The 17,980-nt window shown below is 46.6% G+C and overlaps 1 protein-coding gene across 1 annotated transcript in view; it reads left to right on the top strand.

The window, feature by feature from the left end:
• tbx21 (T-box transcription factor 21) overlaps window positions 1-17,584 on the top strand; it is a 43,297-nt gene extending 25,713 nt beyond the window's left edge. Inside the window, exons 3-6 of the mRNA XM_080213394.1 lie at window positions 7,589-7,710; window positions 10,431-10,589; window positions 12,826-12,887; window positions 16,783-17,584. Of these exons, the coding sequence (XP_080069520.1) occupies window positions 7,589-7,710; window positions 10,431-10,589; window positions 12,826-12,887; window positions 16,783-17,488 (1,049 nt within the window). The 3' untranslated portion in view covers window positions 17,489-17,584. The remainder of the gene's footprint in view (window positions 1-7,588; window positions 7,711-10,430; window positions 10,590-12,825; window positions 12,888-16,782) is intronic.
• Window positions 17,585-17,980: the final 396 nt, after the last annotated feature.

The raw sequence follows: 17,980 nt of genomic DNA, 5'->3' as shown, positions 1-17,980 counted from the left end.
TGCTGACCATAAATACACGCACCAGAGAGGACAGAGTGGGGTGGCACGGCGGGTTAGCAGTGCTGCCTCACAGCACCAGGGACTCAGGTTCAATCCCAGCCTCGGGTCACTCTCTGTGAAATTTGCAAGTTCTCCCTGTGTCTGCATGGATTTCCTCCGGGTGCTCCGGTTCCCTCCCACAATCCAAGGATGTGGAGGTTAGGTGGATTGGCTGTGCTAAATTGCTCCTTAGTGCATTAAGATGTCTAGGTTATATTGATTTGCCACGGTAAATGTGTGGGATTACGGGAAGAGGGAGGGAGCGAGGGTCTAGGTAAAATACTCCATCAGAGAGTCACTGCAGAAGGAGGCCATTTGGCCCATTGACTCTGTACCAACTCTGACGGAGTATGGCATTCTCTAGAAGATGTGCAGGTGGATTGAATGATACTGTCAGAGATTGGTTTGAGAATTTTGCAAGTCTCTGAGGTGCTTTTTGGTGCATCAATACTTGGCATAGGAGCAGGCCAATAGCTGACCTGTATCTTAACTTAACTTCCCTGCCATAGGCCCCATAGCCCTTAATGCCCATTACTAATTAAAAACTTATCAGTCTCAGATTTCATCGTTTTAATTGACCCACCACCCCCGGTGCGTTATTTTGAGGGCGAGAGTTCCAGCTTTCCACTATTATTGAGGGTGGCGAGTGTCTGGAACAAGCTGCCAGAGGGAGTAGTAGAGGCAGGTACAATTTTGTCTTTTAAAAAGCATTGAGACAGTTATATGGGTATAGAGGGATATGGGCCAAATGCGGGCAACTGGGACTAGCTTAGGGGTTTAAAAAAAAGGTAGCATGGAGAGATTGGGCCGAAGGGCCTGTTTCGATGCTTGCCTGATTTCTGACATCACCCTTAAATGGCCAAATTCCCATTTGAATAACTTTTAATGGAGATATTAGTCATTTCACATTCGATGGAATAACATCTCCATTGATGTAGCAGAGAAAGAGGAATGTGAACAGTTCTTGGGAATTTCATTTCCACAGTGACAGTGGCAAAAAAGATCAAGAGTTGTCTGAATTACACATAATGCATTATACGGCCCCCAATTAAGTTTAAGTTTTTATTTATTAGTGTCACAAATTGGCTTTATATTAACACTGCAATGAAGTTACTGTGAAAATCCCCTATTTGCCACACTCTGGCGCCTGTTCGGGTACACTGAGGGAGAATTTAGCATGACCAATGCACCCTAACCAGCACGTCTTTCAGATTGTGTGAGGAAATTGGAGCACCCAGAGGCAATCCACGCAGGCACGGGGATAACGTACAAGCTCCACACAGACAGTGATCCCAGCTGGGAATCAAACCCCGGCCCCTGGTGCTGAGAGGCAGCAATGCTAACCACTGTGCCACCGTGCCGCCTCTGTGGCAATTATGGCAGCTTAATTAGAGGTACGGTTATACTGCCGTTTCTGTACCAGTGCAAAGCTGTTTTGGGAACAAAACTGGTTTAAAGTGACGTTCTGAAGTTAGCTTTCGGGCTGCTGATGCTAGCTGGATGATTCATTTCCACACTTTGGCCACAGCTGCAAGATATTATTTGCATTATTGTTGCCAACAGGTTGCCAGGGGAATTACAAACTCCAGACTTGAATCATCCTCGTGCAGCAACAGTGGATTGTTTGCTGGTGGAGGCAAACCCTGAAACAGTACATAGAATCATAGAATCCCTACAGTGCAGAAGGAAGGCCATTCAGCCCATCGGGTCTGCACTGACCACAATCCCAGCCCCGCCCTAATCCCGTAACCCCTCATATTTACCTTGCTAATCCCCTGACACTGGGACCAATTTAGCACGGCCAATCCACCTAACCCGCACATCTTTGGAGTGTGGGAGGAAACTGGAGCATCCAGAGGAAACCCATTCAGACGCGGGGAGAATGTGCAAACTCCACACAAAGACAGTGACCCGAGGCCAGAACTGAACCCGTGCCGCTGGCACTGTGAGGCAGCAGTGCTAACCACTGTGCCATTGCTCCTAAAATAGGAGATAGGAAATTGGATAAATACTCCAAGACAAAACATAGCAGGGCTCTGAGGAAAGGTCAGGGGAGTGGAACTAATTGAACAGTGCTGAACCGACAGAATTCTTAAGGGCTTAGGAAGGCAGCTGCAGGAAAGATATCTTCTCCTGGCTGGGGTGGAGTTCTGGAACTTGTGGGCAGAGTCTTAGAAATGGATAGGTTTCTAGGTAGTGAAGACACCAAGGGATAGTGTGGGAAAATGGCATCGAGGTTGGAGATCAGCCATGATTAATGATATGGTAGGGTAGGCCAGAGGGGCAGAATGGCCCACTCCTGTTCACAGTGTTGATGTCAAAGAGATGGATCAGACATAGTGAGCCGAGTATTGTGTGCTTGTCTGAGGAAGGATGTCCTTGCTATACAGGGAGTGCAGCGAAGCTTTACCAGGCTGATTCCTGGGATGGCAGGACTGTTCTACAAGGAGAGACTAAATCGGTTAGGATTGCATTCATTGGAGTTTAGAAGAGTGGGTGGGGATCTCACAGAAACTTCTAAAAATCTAACAGGATTCAGAAAGAATGTTCCCGATGGTGGGGGGAGTCCAGAACTGGGGGTCATTGTTTGAGGATAAGGGGCAAACATTGTTGGACTGAGGTGAGGAGAAATTTCTTCACCCAGAGGGTGGTGAATGTGTAGAATTCACGACCACAGAAAGTAGTTGAGGCCAAAACGTTGTGGGATTTCAAGAAGAAATTAGGTATAGCTCTTGGAGCTAACGGGATCTAGAAATATGGGGGAAGAGGGGGGGAATCCGGGTATTGAATTTGATGATCCACCATGATCAGAATGACTGGTGGGGCAGGCTCAAAGGGCCAAATGGTCTAATTTCTAGTGATGGCCTAGTAATGCTTCTAGTTTCTATGAATGGCCACTGTGCTGACCCATTGCATGGTTCACCTAAAACTGGATTCCAACAATGATTTACGTAGGATTCCATTCCCCTTTGGTTTTGTACTCCGTCTTTTAAACCCTGAGTCGTGGCGATGTTTTTTTCACAACGTAGCCTCTCAGTTTTAAGAAAAGGAAAATCCATGTGTACAATTCTGCTGTGGCCAGCTCTCCCCTGCAGCACGCACTAACCGCCCCATTAACCTCACTGTTCTGGCATGCAGGTTGGCTACTGGCAGGAGTGGAGCCATTAAATACAGTTTAAGATCACATTCCTGCATCTTAATCACTTGTTAATGGCTACATTAACAGCCAGTCTTGAAGGCACCCGTTCATCTCAACATTAACAAATGAGTGATCATGTTGCCTATTGTTTAATGAGTAGATATGTCACAGCTTAATTTGCAGTTATTAGGTTCCCATTTACACAGTGACTAAGAACTTTGTGTATGCTTGTATTAAATCCAGTTCACATTTTAAACCTGTGACATCTGTTACAGCAGCATCAGGAACTCGGGAGAATTCATAGTCATAGAAATCCTACAGTACAGAAGAAGGCCATTTGGCCCATCGAGCTTGCATTGACAAGCCCCCAACCCCATAGCTACGATATTTACTTTGCTAATCCCCCTAACCTACACATCTTGGGCCACTAAGGGGCAATTTAGCATGGCCAATCCACCTAACCCACCCACACTGTGGGAGGAAACCAGAGCATCTGGAGGAAACCCATGCAGACAGGGAGAGAACGTGCAAACTTCACACAGACAGTGACCTACGGCTCAAATTGAACCTGGGTCACTGGCGCTGTGAGGCAGCAGTACCAACCACCGCACCACCTGGCCCATTCAGATAGTTGGGTAATTTGCTGTAATTGACTCTGTGAGGCCTTTCCAATGCCTAAACGAAAAGAAATCCTAAGAGAGCTTGTCACGTTGTTTGTAAGAAATGCTGGGGAGGTTAGCACTGTGGAATCGTGCCAGTTAATGCGAGACGAACTGTCCAATCGCAGTGAAACGGTTGTATTCAGAAGCAACTACAATCCTAAACTCCAGAAAATTCAGATGAAAGCAAACCAAGTTAGGGATATTATGTTTTCAGGGATTCAGGAGTTGAAGTGTCAGAGCTTGTGGGGCTGTACGATGCTCCTGACTGGTAGAGTTTCTGTTCTAACACAGAACAAATAAAGAACAGTACAGCACAGGAACAGGCCCTTCAGCCCCAAGCCTGCGTCAATTACATGTACTTATCTAACCCAACTGCTTATATCCCTCTATCCCCCATCTGTTGATGTGCCTATCAAAATAAATCTTAAATGTGGTTAATGTAACTGCCTCAACCACCCAACTTGGCAGTGCATTCCAGGCCCCCACCACCCTCTGTGTAAAAAAAAACTTCCCCCGCACATCTCCACTGAACCTTTCCCCCCTTATCTTGAACTTGTGCCCCCCTTATAATTGTCATTTCTGCCCTGGGAAAAAGCTTCCAACTGTTCACTTTATACTCATAATTTTATAAACTTCGATCAGGTCGCCCCCCCCCTCTCAGCCTCTGTTTTTTTCAGGGAGAACAATCCAAGCTAATACCCTCCATACCAGGCAACACCCTGTAAACGTTTTCTGCACTCTCTCCAAAGCCTCCACGTCCTTCTGGTAGTGCGTAACGCATAATGTAACACACAGACGCTTGTTAATGTTGTTCTTAATACCAGGCAGAATGACCTCATCTGTTCAGAAGCAAATAAATGGATCCACCCCAATCTATTGCAGTGTAACTGGGGTTCTCTGGTCCCTCAGACATTTACACAAGCTGTTTCCATGACTCATGAATTTTCCGTCAGTGCTGCACTGTCTCTGCAGCCGTTGCAATGTAATATTTTCCAGCCGAATCCTCATATTATAACAATCTAATGTTGCAGCAGCTGTTCCTGCGCAAGATTCCTGATGGCTTCAGTTGACATTCCTGCAGTTTACTGCCTTAGACTGACCCCAGTATGTAGCCTCCCGATGGCAAGGCCTTAGGAAAATTAAATAATCAGGAAAATGTACAAAAGCATTTGCTTTCTCCTTGGGATGTCAATTTGGATGATTTTCTCTTATCCATTACCCACCCCCTAATACTGCACAGTACACTGGAGGAAATTGTTACATTTCTGATTGCTGGTGTAACTAAGATCCAACGCAGACTAGGAAAACCTAATTAGCTTTTTGTCTGGACAGAGCAGCTTCATATTAGACCTCGTATTTACCAGATATTTTCCATGGAACAAAGGAAGACTGAGGGGTGACTTGGAAGAGGTGAACAAAATTCTGGGGGGAAGAGATAAGAGTGGACAGGATAAAGTATTTTTCCCTTGATGGAGAATTCTAGAACCAGGGGACGTAGATTTCAAGATAAGTGGCAGCAGGTGTAAAGGGGACATGAGGACGAACTTTTTTACACAGAGGGTAGCGCGCGTCTGGAATTTGCTGCCCGAGATACTGGTGGAGGGAGAGACCATAAACTCTTTTAAAAAGCACCTTAAGTGCTGTAAGCTACAGGGCCATGGGCCGGGTGCAGGAAGTTGGGATTAGAAAGGGCACCTGGCTAACATGAACAAGGTAGGCCGAGAAGCCTCCTTCTGTGCTGTAACTTTTCTATGGTTCTTGAAGCCACTAGGGCAGGTTCTCAATTTCCCAAATGGAAAAAAAATCTGCATATTTGTTTTTTAAAAGATTCATTCATGGGACATGGGTGTCGCTGGCTGGGCCAGCATTTAGTGGCCATCCCTAGTTGCCCTCAGAGGGCAGTTGAGAGTTAACTACATTGCTGTGGCTTTGGAGTCACATGGAGGCCAGACCAGGTAAGGACGGCAGATTTCCTTCCCTAAAGGACATTAGTGAACCAGATGAGTTTTCTGACAATCATCAATGGTTTCATGGGCATCAGTAGATTCTTAATTCCAGTTAGCTGAGTTTCTGGACTAAAAGCTGAGCGATACCACCACTAGGCCATCACTTACCGACGCTAATTAGATTAATAAATGTTGGGAATGGGAAGACCAGCATATGGATAGGCATCTAAGGCATCCATTTGGAGGCACTTGAGGCTCTCAGACCTGCTGTTTGGTGTTTTCATACAACAAAACTGGGATCAAGAATTCTATGGAGCCAGTGTCAGGTACCTCTTATTCATCTTCTGGCCCCAGTGAGTCTTTAATCCAAAATATGCAGCTTGTGTTAGTGAATGTTCTTCCTTGGGCTACAAATCTGGTAGATGTCACACTGCCAGCCTCAGTTAAGCTGGTTAAATTTGAATGGTATGGGTTGAAATCCCACTCCAAGCACCTAGTGCTGATTCTCCTCTGTGCAGTATTACGGGAGTGTTGCACCGTCAGAAGGGCTGTCTTACAGGTGAGATGTAAACTCAAGCCCACCTTTGCCCTCTCAGTGACTGTCAAAGATCCAACAGTATTATCTAAAGAAGAGCAAGGGAGTTATGCCTGATGTCAGGCCAACAATTAAATCCTCAACGAACATCACTTAATAGGAAAAGCGACCTGGCTATGATCAAATGGCTTTCTGTGGGATCTTGCTGTGCACAAACTGTTTCCTACGTTGCAACAGTAACGAGACATCAGAAGCCTCACATTAGGCAATGTCTTGCAGGGGTGAAAGGGTTGACGTTTGAGGAGAGATTAAACAGTTTGGCCTGGAGTTTAGAAGGGTGGGGGGAATCTGATCGAGGTGTATAAACTACCAAAAGGGATTGATAAAGTAAATGTAGACCAAATGTTCTCTCAGATGGGGGAAATCTAGAACAAGAGGTCACAGGTATAGGTTGAGAGGCGGTAGATTCAAAACTGAGATGAGGAGAAACTATTTCTTGTAGGGGGTGGTGAATTTGTGGCACTTGCTGCCCCGTAGCGCGGTGGAGTCTGAGCCATTGAATGGTTTCAAGAAGGAAATAGACATATTTCTGATTTAAACAAAGGAACAGGTTAAAGGGAACAGGTTGGGAGGTGGATTTGAGACCAGGGAGCGATCAGCCATGATTTGATTGAATGGTAGAGCGGGCTCAAGGGCTGAATGGTCTACTTCTGCTCCTAATTCCTACATGCTGATTGGCTTTTGACGGTTTCATGCATGGAGTTGACTCCTGATCCTCATCAGCTGTGAAGTGAAAGTAAACTTGCTGGGATTTGATTATCCTGGAGAGTGCGGAGCCTTTTCTTACATAAATACTTTAAGCTTGCGGCCAGCTGTGGAAGACCCAGACAGCAGGAGCCAGCCATGGTCTTAGCAGGATATAAAGTGACTCAGCCTAAAGGTCAATGGGCCACTTTTAAGCAGCTTCTCTAAGAAAGCCAAGATTGGCTTCGCATTGATCAGTGTCTTGTTTCTGCTTGTCAGCCAACAACTAAAATTGCAGCAACATGCTACAAAAATTTACCCAGTTCCACATGCCCACCCTTGTTGCAGATGAGTGCTTGTGCTTGTTAACTTTTCACTGTGCTAACGCTCTTTCTTAGAAACACCGGTGACTCATTTAAAATTTGGTTAAAGTGCAACGTGTCTTATCGTGAGTCATTCGTTCCTCACTAAGTAAGGTTGAAAATTTGCCTTTTGTGATCTGAACACCATCATTTCATTGTAGGCAACCGAATGTACGTCCACCCGGACTCACCCAACACAGGGGCACACTGGATGCGCCAGGAAATCTCCTTCGGCAAACTCAAGCTGACCAACAATAAAGGAGCGTCGAACAATGTCACTCAGGTGAGCCGAAAGAAATCCACCCTGACAAATTATTTTCTTTAACGTGGGGCCCCCATCCCACAACTCCTGTCCCTGGTGTACTCTGGCTGCAATACGATTATTTTTCTTTTTTTTATTCACTTGTGGGACATGGGCATCATAGAATCCCTACTGTACATGGGGCAGTTTAGTGGCACACAGCGTCAGGGACCCAGGTTCAATTCCCGGCTTGGGTCACTGCCTGTGTGGAATTTGCACGTCCTCCCTGTGTCTGCGTGAATTTCTTCCGGGTGCTGTGGTTTCCAACCACAGTCTAAATATGTGCGGGTTTGTTAGATTGGTCATGCAAAATTGTCCCTTAGTGTCATTGGTTGATTCAACACATTCACAGAATCATAAAAACCCCACAGTACAGAAGAAAGCCTGACTAAGATTCTATAAAGCTGCAACATGACTTGGCAATTTTTCAACTCATTGCTCCAGCTGATGAAGGCAAGCATGCCGTATGCCTTCTTAACTACCTCTTCCACCTCTGTTACCACTTTCAATGACCTGTGTACCTGTACACTCAGATCCCTTTTGCATAGCGATACTCTTAAGGGTTCTGCCATTTATTGTATATTTCCTCTCTGTATTAGACCTTCCAAAATGCATTACCACACATTTGTCTGGATTAAACTCCATCTGTCATCTCTCCGCCCAAGTCTCCAACTGATCTGTATTCTCTGATATTCCTCATCACTATCCCCAAATCCACCAACCTTTGTGTCATTCGCAAACTTACTAATCAAACCAGTTCCATTTTCCTCCAAATCGTTTATATAAATTACACCAGCAAAAGTCCCAGCACTGATCCCCAAGGAACGCCACTTGTTACAGTGCTCCATTCTGCTGCTACCCTCTGTCTTCTATTACCGAGCCAGTTCTGAATCCACCTTGCCAGTTCACCTCTGATCCCATGCAACTTTGCCTTCTGCACCAGTCTGCCATGAGGGACCCTGTCAAAGGCCTTACTGAAATACATTCAATCACACTTGGCAAATCTAGGCTACAGTGTCCTGCACCCACTTGAATTTCTGGATTCAGGTCCTGGACAGGTCCAAATATCTGGTAGAGACCTGGACCTGGAGTGTCTTGGGGGCTGCCACTGGCTCCTTAGTTACAGCAGTCAGCGCCTCAAGGTGGAATGCAATGGACAGCGGCCATGGGCAAGAAGGGAAGGAACAACATACACGCTAGTTCACATTGAACCCACTGGAGTTGACAACAAAACAGATGTAAAGTGAAGTACCAGAGCCCTGTGACACTTTTATACCATCAGGCTGAAGACTGTTCAGGTTTGCTGGAAAAGTATTTAAAAATATTACAAAGACGATATGAAAAGTGGTATTGCTATGAATACCAGTGTCATGGTTTAAGGGGCTATTAATTGCCAATGACTACATTTCTGGCTCACCAGTTTCCTGCCCCCTCCACCTTTCTGTTCCTTTGATATTGAGATCCCAAAACGATTTCCAGGATCTTTAGTTCCTGTCCACATTGGGTCTGACCCCACAGCGCACTGCAATCCAGCCCCCTATCTTTTCACTGCACCCAGAATTAGGGATAGACATTTGGCCAACACTGGAGGCCTCAGAGAATCTTTGACAAGCATAAAGGTGGAGAAATGCCCCTGAGAGATGTTAATAAAAGCGTATAAGATGATGAATGGGATGGATAGGATAGAGGTGGAGAGACTCTTCCCGCTCAAAAAAGACAGTAGGACTAGGGGGCACAGCCTCAAGATAAAAGGGGGGCGGTTTAGAACGGAGTTGAGGAGGAACTTCTTCACTCAAAGGGTGGTGAATCTCTGGAATTCTCTGCCCGTTGAAGTGGTGGAGGCTGCCTCGCTAAATATTTTTAAGACGCGGGTTGATGGGTTTTTGATAAGAGAGGGGATTAAGGGTTATGGGGAGAGGGCGGGAAAGTGGGACTGAGCCACGACAGATCAGCCATGATCTTATTGAATGGTGGGGCAGGCTCGAAGGGCTTGATGGCCTACTCCTGCTCCTATTTCTTATGTTCTTATGTTCTTATGTTTAGCTAAAGTGTCAGGTCTCATAGTGTAAGGCACATTTCACAGGGGAAGTAAGGATTGTATCACCAGGTTTTCGATCACAAACTGAGACCAAGCACTTTGGGTACTCAACTGGAAACAGGCAATAATTAAATGTTCTCTTTCAACAGCCCCCCTAACCCTAGCCTGCCCCAGACCCTCCTGCCAGAATGTACCTGTGGGCTGCCTCAATGTTACATCAGCCAAAATTGTCAGTCCTTCCACCAACTGGCACCCTCAGCTCACCAGACGAGGGTTGAGGTCAGCTTTTGTATGGATGTGAGGTGACTAGAGAATGGCACATGAAGCAATTGCCACACTGACTTGCCATGCTTCTTTAGGCATGAGGCGGAGATGGACTGGGGTGGGCACAGTAAGAAGTCTTACAACACCAGGTTAAAGTCCAACAGGTTTATTTGGAAACACGAGCTTTCGGAGCACTGGTTTTTCATCGGGACTTTATGCATGCTTCCTCTGGCACTAGGCATACCCTGGTATCTCGCCAACCTGACCACACATGAATTTGGTGAGAATCAGCAGGGCGTTTGAGTCTTGCCAGGAGCGTGCTAACATGGTGTTTCACATAACGAGGTGTCATTGCAATGGCTTTCTGTATCCTCACTGCCTCCCGTGGTTTCTATTGTAGATGATTGTATTGCAATCCCTGCACAAGTACCAGCCACGGCTCAACATTGCGGAAGTGAAGGAGGACGGCACTGAAGACCCATACCTCACAACAAAAATGCAAGCCTTCATATTCCCTGAAACCCAGTTCATCGCCGTTACTGCCTATCAGAACGCAGACGTGAGTTGACATCAATAAAAGTTTCATGCATTTTGTCAGCCAGCATTACTTGTGAGCGAGAGAGTGGATTTGATTTGATTTATTATTGTCACATGTTTGAAAAGTATTGTTGCTTGCACGCTATACAGACAAAACATACCGTTCGCAGACTGTATAAATGAGAAGGAAAGGAGAGGACTGTAATGTTATAGTCAAAACTAGGGTGTAGAGAAAGATCAACTTAATGTCTGGTAGGTCCATTCAAAAGTCTGATGGCAGCAGGAAAGAAACTGTTCTTGAGTCGGCTGATATGTGATCTCAGAGTTTTTCCCAGTGGAAGAAGCTGAATGAGAATATGTCCAGGGTGCATGGGATCCTTAATTACTGGCTGCTTTTCTAAGGCAGTGGGAAGTGTAGACAGTGTGACTGGATGGGAGGCTGGTTTGCATGATGGATTGGGCTACATTCACAACGCTTTGTAGTTCCTTGTGGTCTTGGGCAGAGCAGGAGCCATACCAAGCTGTGATGCATCTGGAAAGGATGCTTTCTATGGTGCATCTGTAGTATTGATATGCTATGTATCTCCCCAGTAACTAAGGAATTGGGATATATAACGAGTGCTCAATATCTCCTGTTTTCCTGAAGCTTGATTGTTACCTGAGGGAGAAGTAGGAATCGACAGGGCTGGTTATTGGTGAGAGTGTGCATGTGGTTACACCATCTAGTGCTGAAGGTGTTCCTGGATCTCATGGTCCATTTCACATCCAGACCCCTCCTCCGTCCTATTCCCATAACTCACACATTTCCCACGGTCAATCCGTTTAACCTGCACATCTTTGGGCTGTGGGAGGAAACAGGAGCACACAGAGGAAACCCAGGCAGACACCTGGGAGAACGTGCAGACTCCACGCAGACAATGACCCAAGTCCTGGGAACTGAACCTGGGTCTCTGGCGCTGTGAGGCAGCAGAGCTAACCACTGTGCCCCTCATCATGTTGGAATCATTCCCCTCCCTCTGTGCCTGATTCTCCATGACATTAGCAAGAAAATGCGTTGGTCCAGAGCAATGTGGTGTGGCAGAGTACAGGTCTGACCTGAAGAAGGGCTGGTGGGGCGCCCTCTGGAGTTTGAGATGGGGGCCACGTGCGACCCTGGGACATGGAAGAAGAATAGCAGTTGTGGTGGGGCCGGTCGGGGCTGGGGCGGGTGGGAGGGGTTGGGGGGGGGGGAGTGGGTGGTACGCGGTGTAGAAGAAGCATCTACAGGTGGATCTTCCAGCTTCAGCATTTCTGAGGAGATCCATCCTCCGGCTTCAGGAGTGTTCCGGGAGATCCATACCTTTTCTTCAACAGTAGGTCAGTGATGTTGGGCAACTTTTAAATATGCCACTCAAATATCAGAGTGGGATGTGCACCGTCAAGCCCACCCTTCCACAGAAGATGGTAAAAAAAACCCATAATTAATTACATGGGGTCAGGCGTGAGGGGGGGTGTTGGGGGGGTGGGTTGGGGTGGAAGATATGGTGAGGTTTCCTGTCAGCCCCTGCTGTGGGAAAACCCCCATGTCCCTGCCTTAGACCCAGATGGGAGAATTCTGCCCATGATATACTTGACGAAAGCTTGTTCATGGATCACCGCTGTAACCCTGAGACCAGCAGTTACCAGCAGTGAGAATGAGCAAGGAAATCTTTAGTTTACCTGAGATGTTAAATCATTGAGCGTTTGAGGTGATGAACTCTTGGGGCAGCACAGTGGTTAGCACTCTGCCTCACAGCGCCAGGGACCCGGGTTCAATTCCCAGCTTGGGTCACTGCGCAGAGTCTGCACATTCTCTGTCTCTGCGTGGGTTTCCTGCGGGCGCTCCAGTTTCCTCCCACAATCTGAAAGATGTGCCGGTTAGGTGCATTGGCCATGCTAAATTCTCTCGCAGTGAACCAAACAAGCGCTGGGGTGTGGCGACTAGGGGATTTTCACAGTAACTTCATTGCAGTGTTAATATAAGCCTACTTGTGACACTAATAAATAAACTTAACTCCTGTGAGAATGAGGACAAATTGTGTCTGTATGGGTTAAAAAGACACTGAAATCCTACCTTAACTGGAGGAGTAGAAACTCAAGAGAATCATTTAAAAAATCTTTTCCACTGAAAACATTGAGCTGTTTTTTTCTGAAAAATAAAACTGCTGGAGGGAGGTAGTGTTTGGAGGTGTATAGGAAAATCTGCCAGTGCTTAACTGTTGTGGAATATTTTCTTTCAGATCACACAACTTAAAATAGACCACAACCCTTTTGCAAAAGGCTTCAGGGACAATTTTGATTCGTAAGTATGTTTATTCTGCAAGATCGACATTGGCTGCTAATTAACTCCATTATTTTTAACAGTTTAACTGTGTGGAATTGAAGAGAATAGTTCTAACCCCTGGCACAAACAGGGAGGTTAAAACATCACTGGTTACTAGCCCACCCTGCAGGGATCAAGAACTTCCAGTCTTATATAGAAGCAAAATACTGTGGATGCTGGAATCTGAAACAAAAACAGAAAATGCTGGAAAATCTGAGCAGGTCTGGCAGTATCTGTGGGGAAAGAATAGAGCCAACGTTTCGAATCTGGATGACCTTTCGTCAGAGCTCTGACGAAGAATTATCCAGACTCGAAACGTTGGCTAGGGTGCCACGCTGGCACAGTGGTTCGCACTCTGCCTCACAGTACGAGGGACCCAGGTTTGATTCCTGACTTGGGTCACTGTCTGTGTGGAGTTTGCACATTCTCCCCATGTCTGCGTGGGTTTCCTCTGGTTGCCCCGGTTTCCTCCCACTGTCCAAAGATGTGCTGGTTGGGTGAATTGACCATGTGAAATTCTCCCTCAGTGTACCCGAACAGGTGCTGGAATTTGGTGACTAGGGGATTTTCACAGTAACTTCATTGCTTTGTGAATGTACGCCTACTTGTGACTAATAAATAAATAATAAAACTCTCAACTTCCAGTCTTAATTGGTTTGACTGCATCCAAAGTTGGTCCTTTCTCATATGTGTAACGGGTGTCTCACTGGTGTAATTTTAACTTTCCGGGCTGAACGGACAAAACAAGGTGAGTTTCCTGCCCGGCCAAGCCCAGTGGATAAGATATCCCAAAGAAAGATACTTTATTTTGCTTTCTTGTTGGCTAGGAGAAGCAGGCATGCTCCCCCCAGTCCTGACTCAGCTTTGCCTCTCCCTTGCTGCACTCTCAAACTACACCCACCGCCCCCTCCTCCCCCTGCACCAACATTACACTGAGTGCCATTCCCATGGGTTCTCCCATGGCTTTGGATATCTGCCCCCACTGTTTTTAGACAGGAGGCACCATTTTAATGAAAGCCCGCAAGATAAACTGGTCCAGAGCAATTCCTCAATTCTCCATCCCATCGCGCCCATTCTGAATGTACCCTGACCCCGAATTAACACAGTGGCGACAAGAGCAGGTCAACGGCTGGGAATGCTGCTGTGAGCAACTCACCTCCTGACTCCCCACCATCTACAAGTCAGGCGCGTGATGGAATACTCCCCACTTGCCTGGATGTGGGGAGTATTCCATCCAGGCAACAACACTTGAAGAAGCTTGACACCATCCAGGACAAAGCAGCCCGCTTGATTGGCACCACATACATAAACATTTACTTCCTCCACCCCCGATGTTCAGTAGCAGCAGTGCGTACTGTCTACAAGATGCAATGCAGCAATTTACCAAAGGTCCTTAGATAGCATCTTCCAAACCCACGGTTATTTCCATCTCAACAGGCAAGGGCAGCAGATACGTGGGAACACCACCACCTACAAGTTCCCCTCCAAGCCACTCATCAAACTGACATGGAAAAATGTCACTGTTCCTTCGCAATCGCTGGGTCAAAATCCTGCAATTCCCTCCCTAATGGCATTGTGGGTCAACCCACAGAACATGGACTGCAGCGATTCAAGAAGGCAGCTCACCAGGGATGGGCAATAAATGCTGGCCAGCCAGAGATGCCCATGAATGAATTTTTTAAAAAATTCAGGGGCACATCATCTCAGTGAGGTTAGCAACAGTCCTGTGCTCAGGGATGCCAAGCACAGAGCTAACCCAACATAATTCCCTGATGTAATCCTTTCTGCTGCTTGCACGGGGAGGACTAATGTATCCACTGCTGAGTTATGTGGGGAAAAGAGGCCCCAATGATAGATCTAGCATTCTAATGATGAATGAGACTGGTTGTACTGTGGAGCACTCCTTGATTTAGGTACTAGCATGTTAACATGAAGTACAGGCTCACTCCATTCTGCTTTCCCATCATTGGGTTCACCATCTAGAAGCCAAGCTGGTTCCAACAGAACCTGGATTATTCCCCTCACAGTAATTCTGGATCATCCTACTTCCTCCCAAAGTAGGGGAGTCTAGAATTATTCTCAAACTCCTATTTATACTCGCAAATTAGTTAGAAATCTGTAGTCATTTCTTTGGGTATGATTCACCAATTCATTTTCAGTCTGTAATACCAAATCATCCAGTTATCTAATCATTCACTTAGCGGACAGCGTGTGTACACTTATACCTTCAGAAATCTGATCCGTACTGTGAGCAGTCCTCGGCGCCTCTTCTTAGGAAGGATATGTTTGCTTTAGCGGGAGTGTTGTAAAATTAGAAGGATGACATCTCTACTCCGAGGGTTAGGTTACACAGAAAGATTACACTGGCTAGGCTTGTGTTCCTTGCTATTAGCAGGTGAATAGACCTAGAACATGGAACAGTATAACATAGGATCAGGCCCTTCGGCCCACGATGTTGTGCTGAACATGACGCCAAATTAAACATAACCCTTCTGCCTGCCCTTGGTCCATATCCCTCTATTTCTTGCACATTCATTTGCTTATCTAAAGGCTGCTTAAACAGTTCTATTGTATCTGCTTGCACCAACACGCCTAGCAGTGCGTACCGCTCTCTGTGCAAAAAAACATGTCCTTCACATCTCCTTTGAACTTCTCCCCCCTCACCTTAAGTGCATGTCTCCTAGTATTAGACATTTCAACCTGGGAAAAAGATTCTAACTGTCAACCCTATCTATGCCTCTCATACTTTTATAAACTTCCATCAGGCCTCCCCTCAGCTCCAGAGAAAACAACCCTAGTTTGTCCAGCCTCTCCTCACAGCTCATACGCTCTAATCCAGGCAGCATCCTGGTAAACCTCCTCTGTGCCCTCTCCAAAGCCTCCACATCCTTCCTGTAATGTGGTGACCAGAATTGAACATAATACTCTTACGTGCAGTCTAACCAAATGGGTATGGGACTTGAGTGAGTGACTTGATTGAAGCTTTCAAAATATTAAGAGGAACAGATAGTCTGGATAAAGAGAAAATATTTCTATTGGTAGGGAAGTTTAAGAGGAAGGGCAGAGTCCAAAGATTGGAGGTAGAACAGCATAAGGAGACAGATCTCCATAAAAACACTGGTAAAGGTTTAGAATACACTTCTGAAATCAGAAGTGGGGCAGCACGGTGACACAGTGGTCAGCACTGCTGCCTGACAGCACCAGGGACCTGGGCTCAATTACCAGCTTTGGTCACTGTGCAGAGACTGCATGATCTCACCGTGTCAATGTGGATTTCCTCTGGGTGCTCTGGTTTCTTCCCACAGTGCAAAAGATATGCTGGTTAGGTGCATTAGTCATGCCAAATTCTCCCTAAGTGTGCCCGAACGGGTGCCGGGACTGTGGCGATGAGGGGATTTTCACAGTAACTTCACTGCAGTGTTAGTGTAAGCCTACTTGTAATAATTAAAAAGTTAATACTAGATCAATTATTATTTGTAAATCCAAGACCAGTATGACTTATTGTTATCCAAAGATATTAAGGGATGTGGGGCAAAGACGTTTCTCCGGGTGCTCTGGTTTCCTCCCACAGTCCAAAGATGTGTGAGTTAGGTTGATTGGCCATGCTAAATTGCCCCTTAGTGTCAGGGGGTTAGTAGGGTAAATATATGGGGTAATGGGGATATGCCTGGATGGGATTGAGGTTGATGTCGACTTGATGGGCTGAATGGCCTCCATGTGCATTATAGAAAATCTATGACTCTGTTGCTCTTCTAGATTGATTCAGGTTGTAGAACAACCATGATCTCACTGGATAGCAGAACTGCTTGGGGGGCTAAATGGTTTCCTCCTATTTTTATGTTCCTATGTGAACCTCTGTTTCATTTTCTTTCAGAATGTACGGCAATTCCGAAGGAGACCGACTAACTCCCTCTCCGCCAGACCAGCAAAATTGCCAGCAATTGGTTCCGGGGACACGGTACCAGCCTTTCCTACACGATCAGTACATGAACGCCCTGCCACAGGGTAGGTACTACAATGGGGATCGGACTGTGTCTCACGCATCCAAGCACAGGGAAGACATCACAAACCCTCACCGATGGTTCATGCCGCCGGTGCAGCAGGCCAGTGCTAATCGGCTGGATTTCGGCTCCTACGATCCAGAGTACACAGGGAATGCATTTATGACTTACAGTATGAAAGGCTTTCCACCTCTTCAAGCCACCCCCCACACTCTGGGCTACTACCAGGAACATCCCTTCAGTTCAGGGAACGCCTGGAGTGCGAGGGGGACTTCTCAGTATCACCACAGCAAGGCTGGCTCTGCACTGACCTGGTACAGACCAGTTGCCGATGCCAGGCCAACCCTGATCAACTTAGAGGAAAAGAGTAAGGAGACGGAGGACTCATCCTGGCTCGAGCCTCACTCCGTAAAGTCGGCAGACTCATCCGACTCGGGCTTGTACGAGATTGATTGTAAACGGAGGAAAGTGTCTCCTTATACCTCGAGCACCGAGAACTCGCCCCCCAATCAGAACGGCGAGAAGTACGAGAAGGAAAACGGGAGCGACACTGGGTACTGCAGCTTCTACACCAACTGACTGTCTTCCGCAGCAGCGTCGGGTAACACCCAGGCCTCTCAACATGTCATTCGATGTGTCATCTGTGCTGCAAATCAACTCTGCATCCAGCCCTGAGACTGGTCACTACCTCCTCCATCCATGGAGCGGGGGTGAGGTGGGGGGGCGGGGAGCAGCAGGAAGTGGAGGAGGAGGAGGAGGGGGGGGAAACACCCTTTTCAGATCTTTCAGGTCTAGAGAGTTATCCAGAAAGCAATGCTGGCCTCAGAGAGATTGGAAAAGTGTTATAATCCTGGTGGGGAGGGATTTTCCTTTGTAAAATTGGCCTTTCCTACACAGGGAGCTAGCTCTCTGCAATATTTTGAGGTGTATCAAGTGTTTATATTGAGAGGCATGTTTATTGGTTAACATTTGAAACAAATGGGTATTGCAGGGAAATAAAAATTCTTCATTGAAGCGTATTTACCATCGATCATTGCTGAATTTGCCAGGCCCAGTCTGTCTTGCAGTGTT

Source organism: Carcharhinus amblyrhynchos, chromosome 27, assembly GCF_965287045.1.
Source record: "Carcharhinus amblyrhynchos chromosome 27, sCarAmb.v2.hapA, whole genome shotgun sequence".
Lineage (NCBI taxonomy): Eukaryota > Metazoa > Chordata > Chondrichthyes > Carcharhiniformes > Carcharhinidae > Carcharhinus > Carcharhinus amblyrhynchos.
The sequence above is the reverse complement of the archived record's forward strand: the minus strand, read 5'-3'. Positions and strand labels throughout refer to the sequence as shown.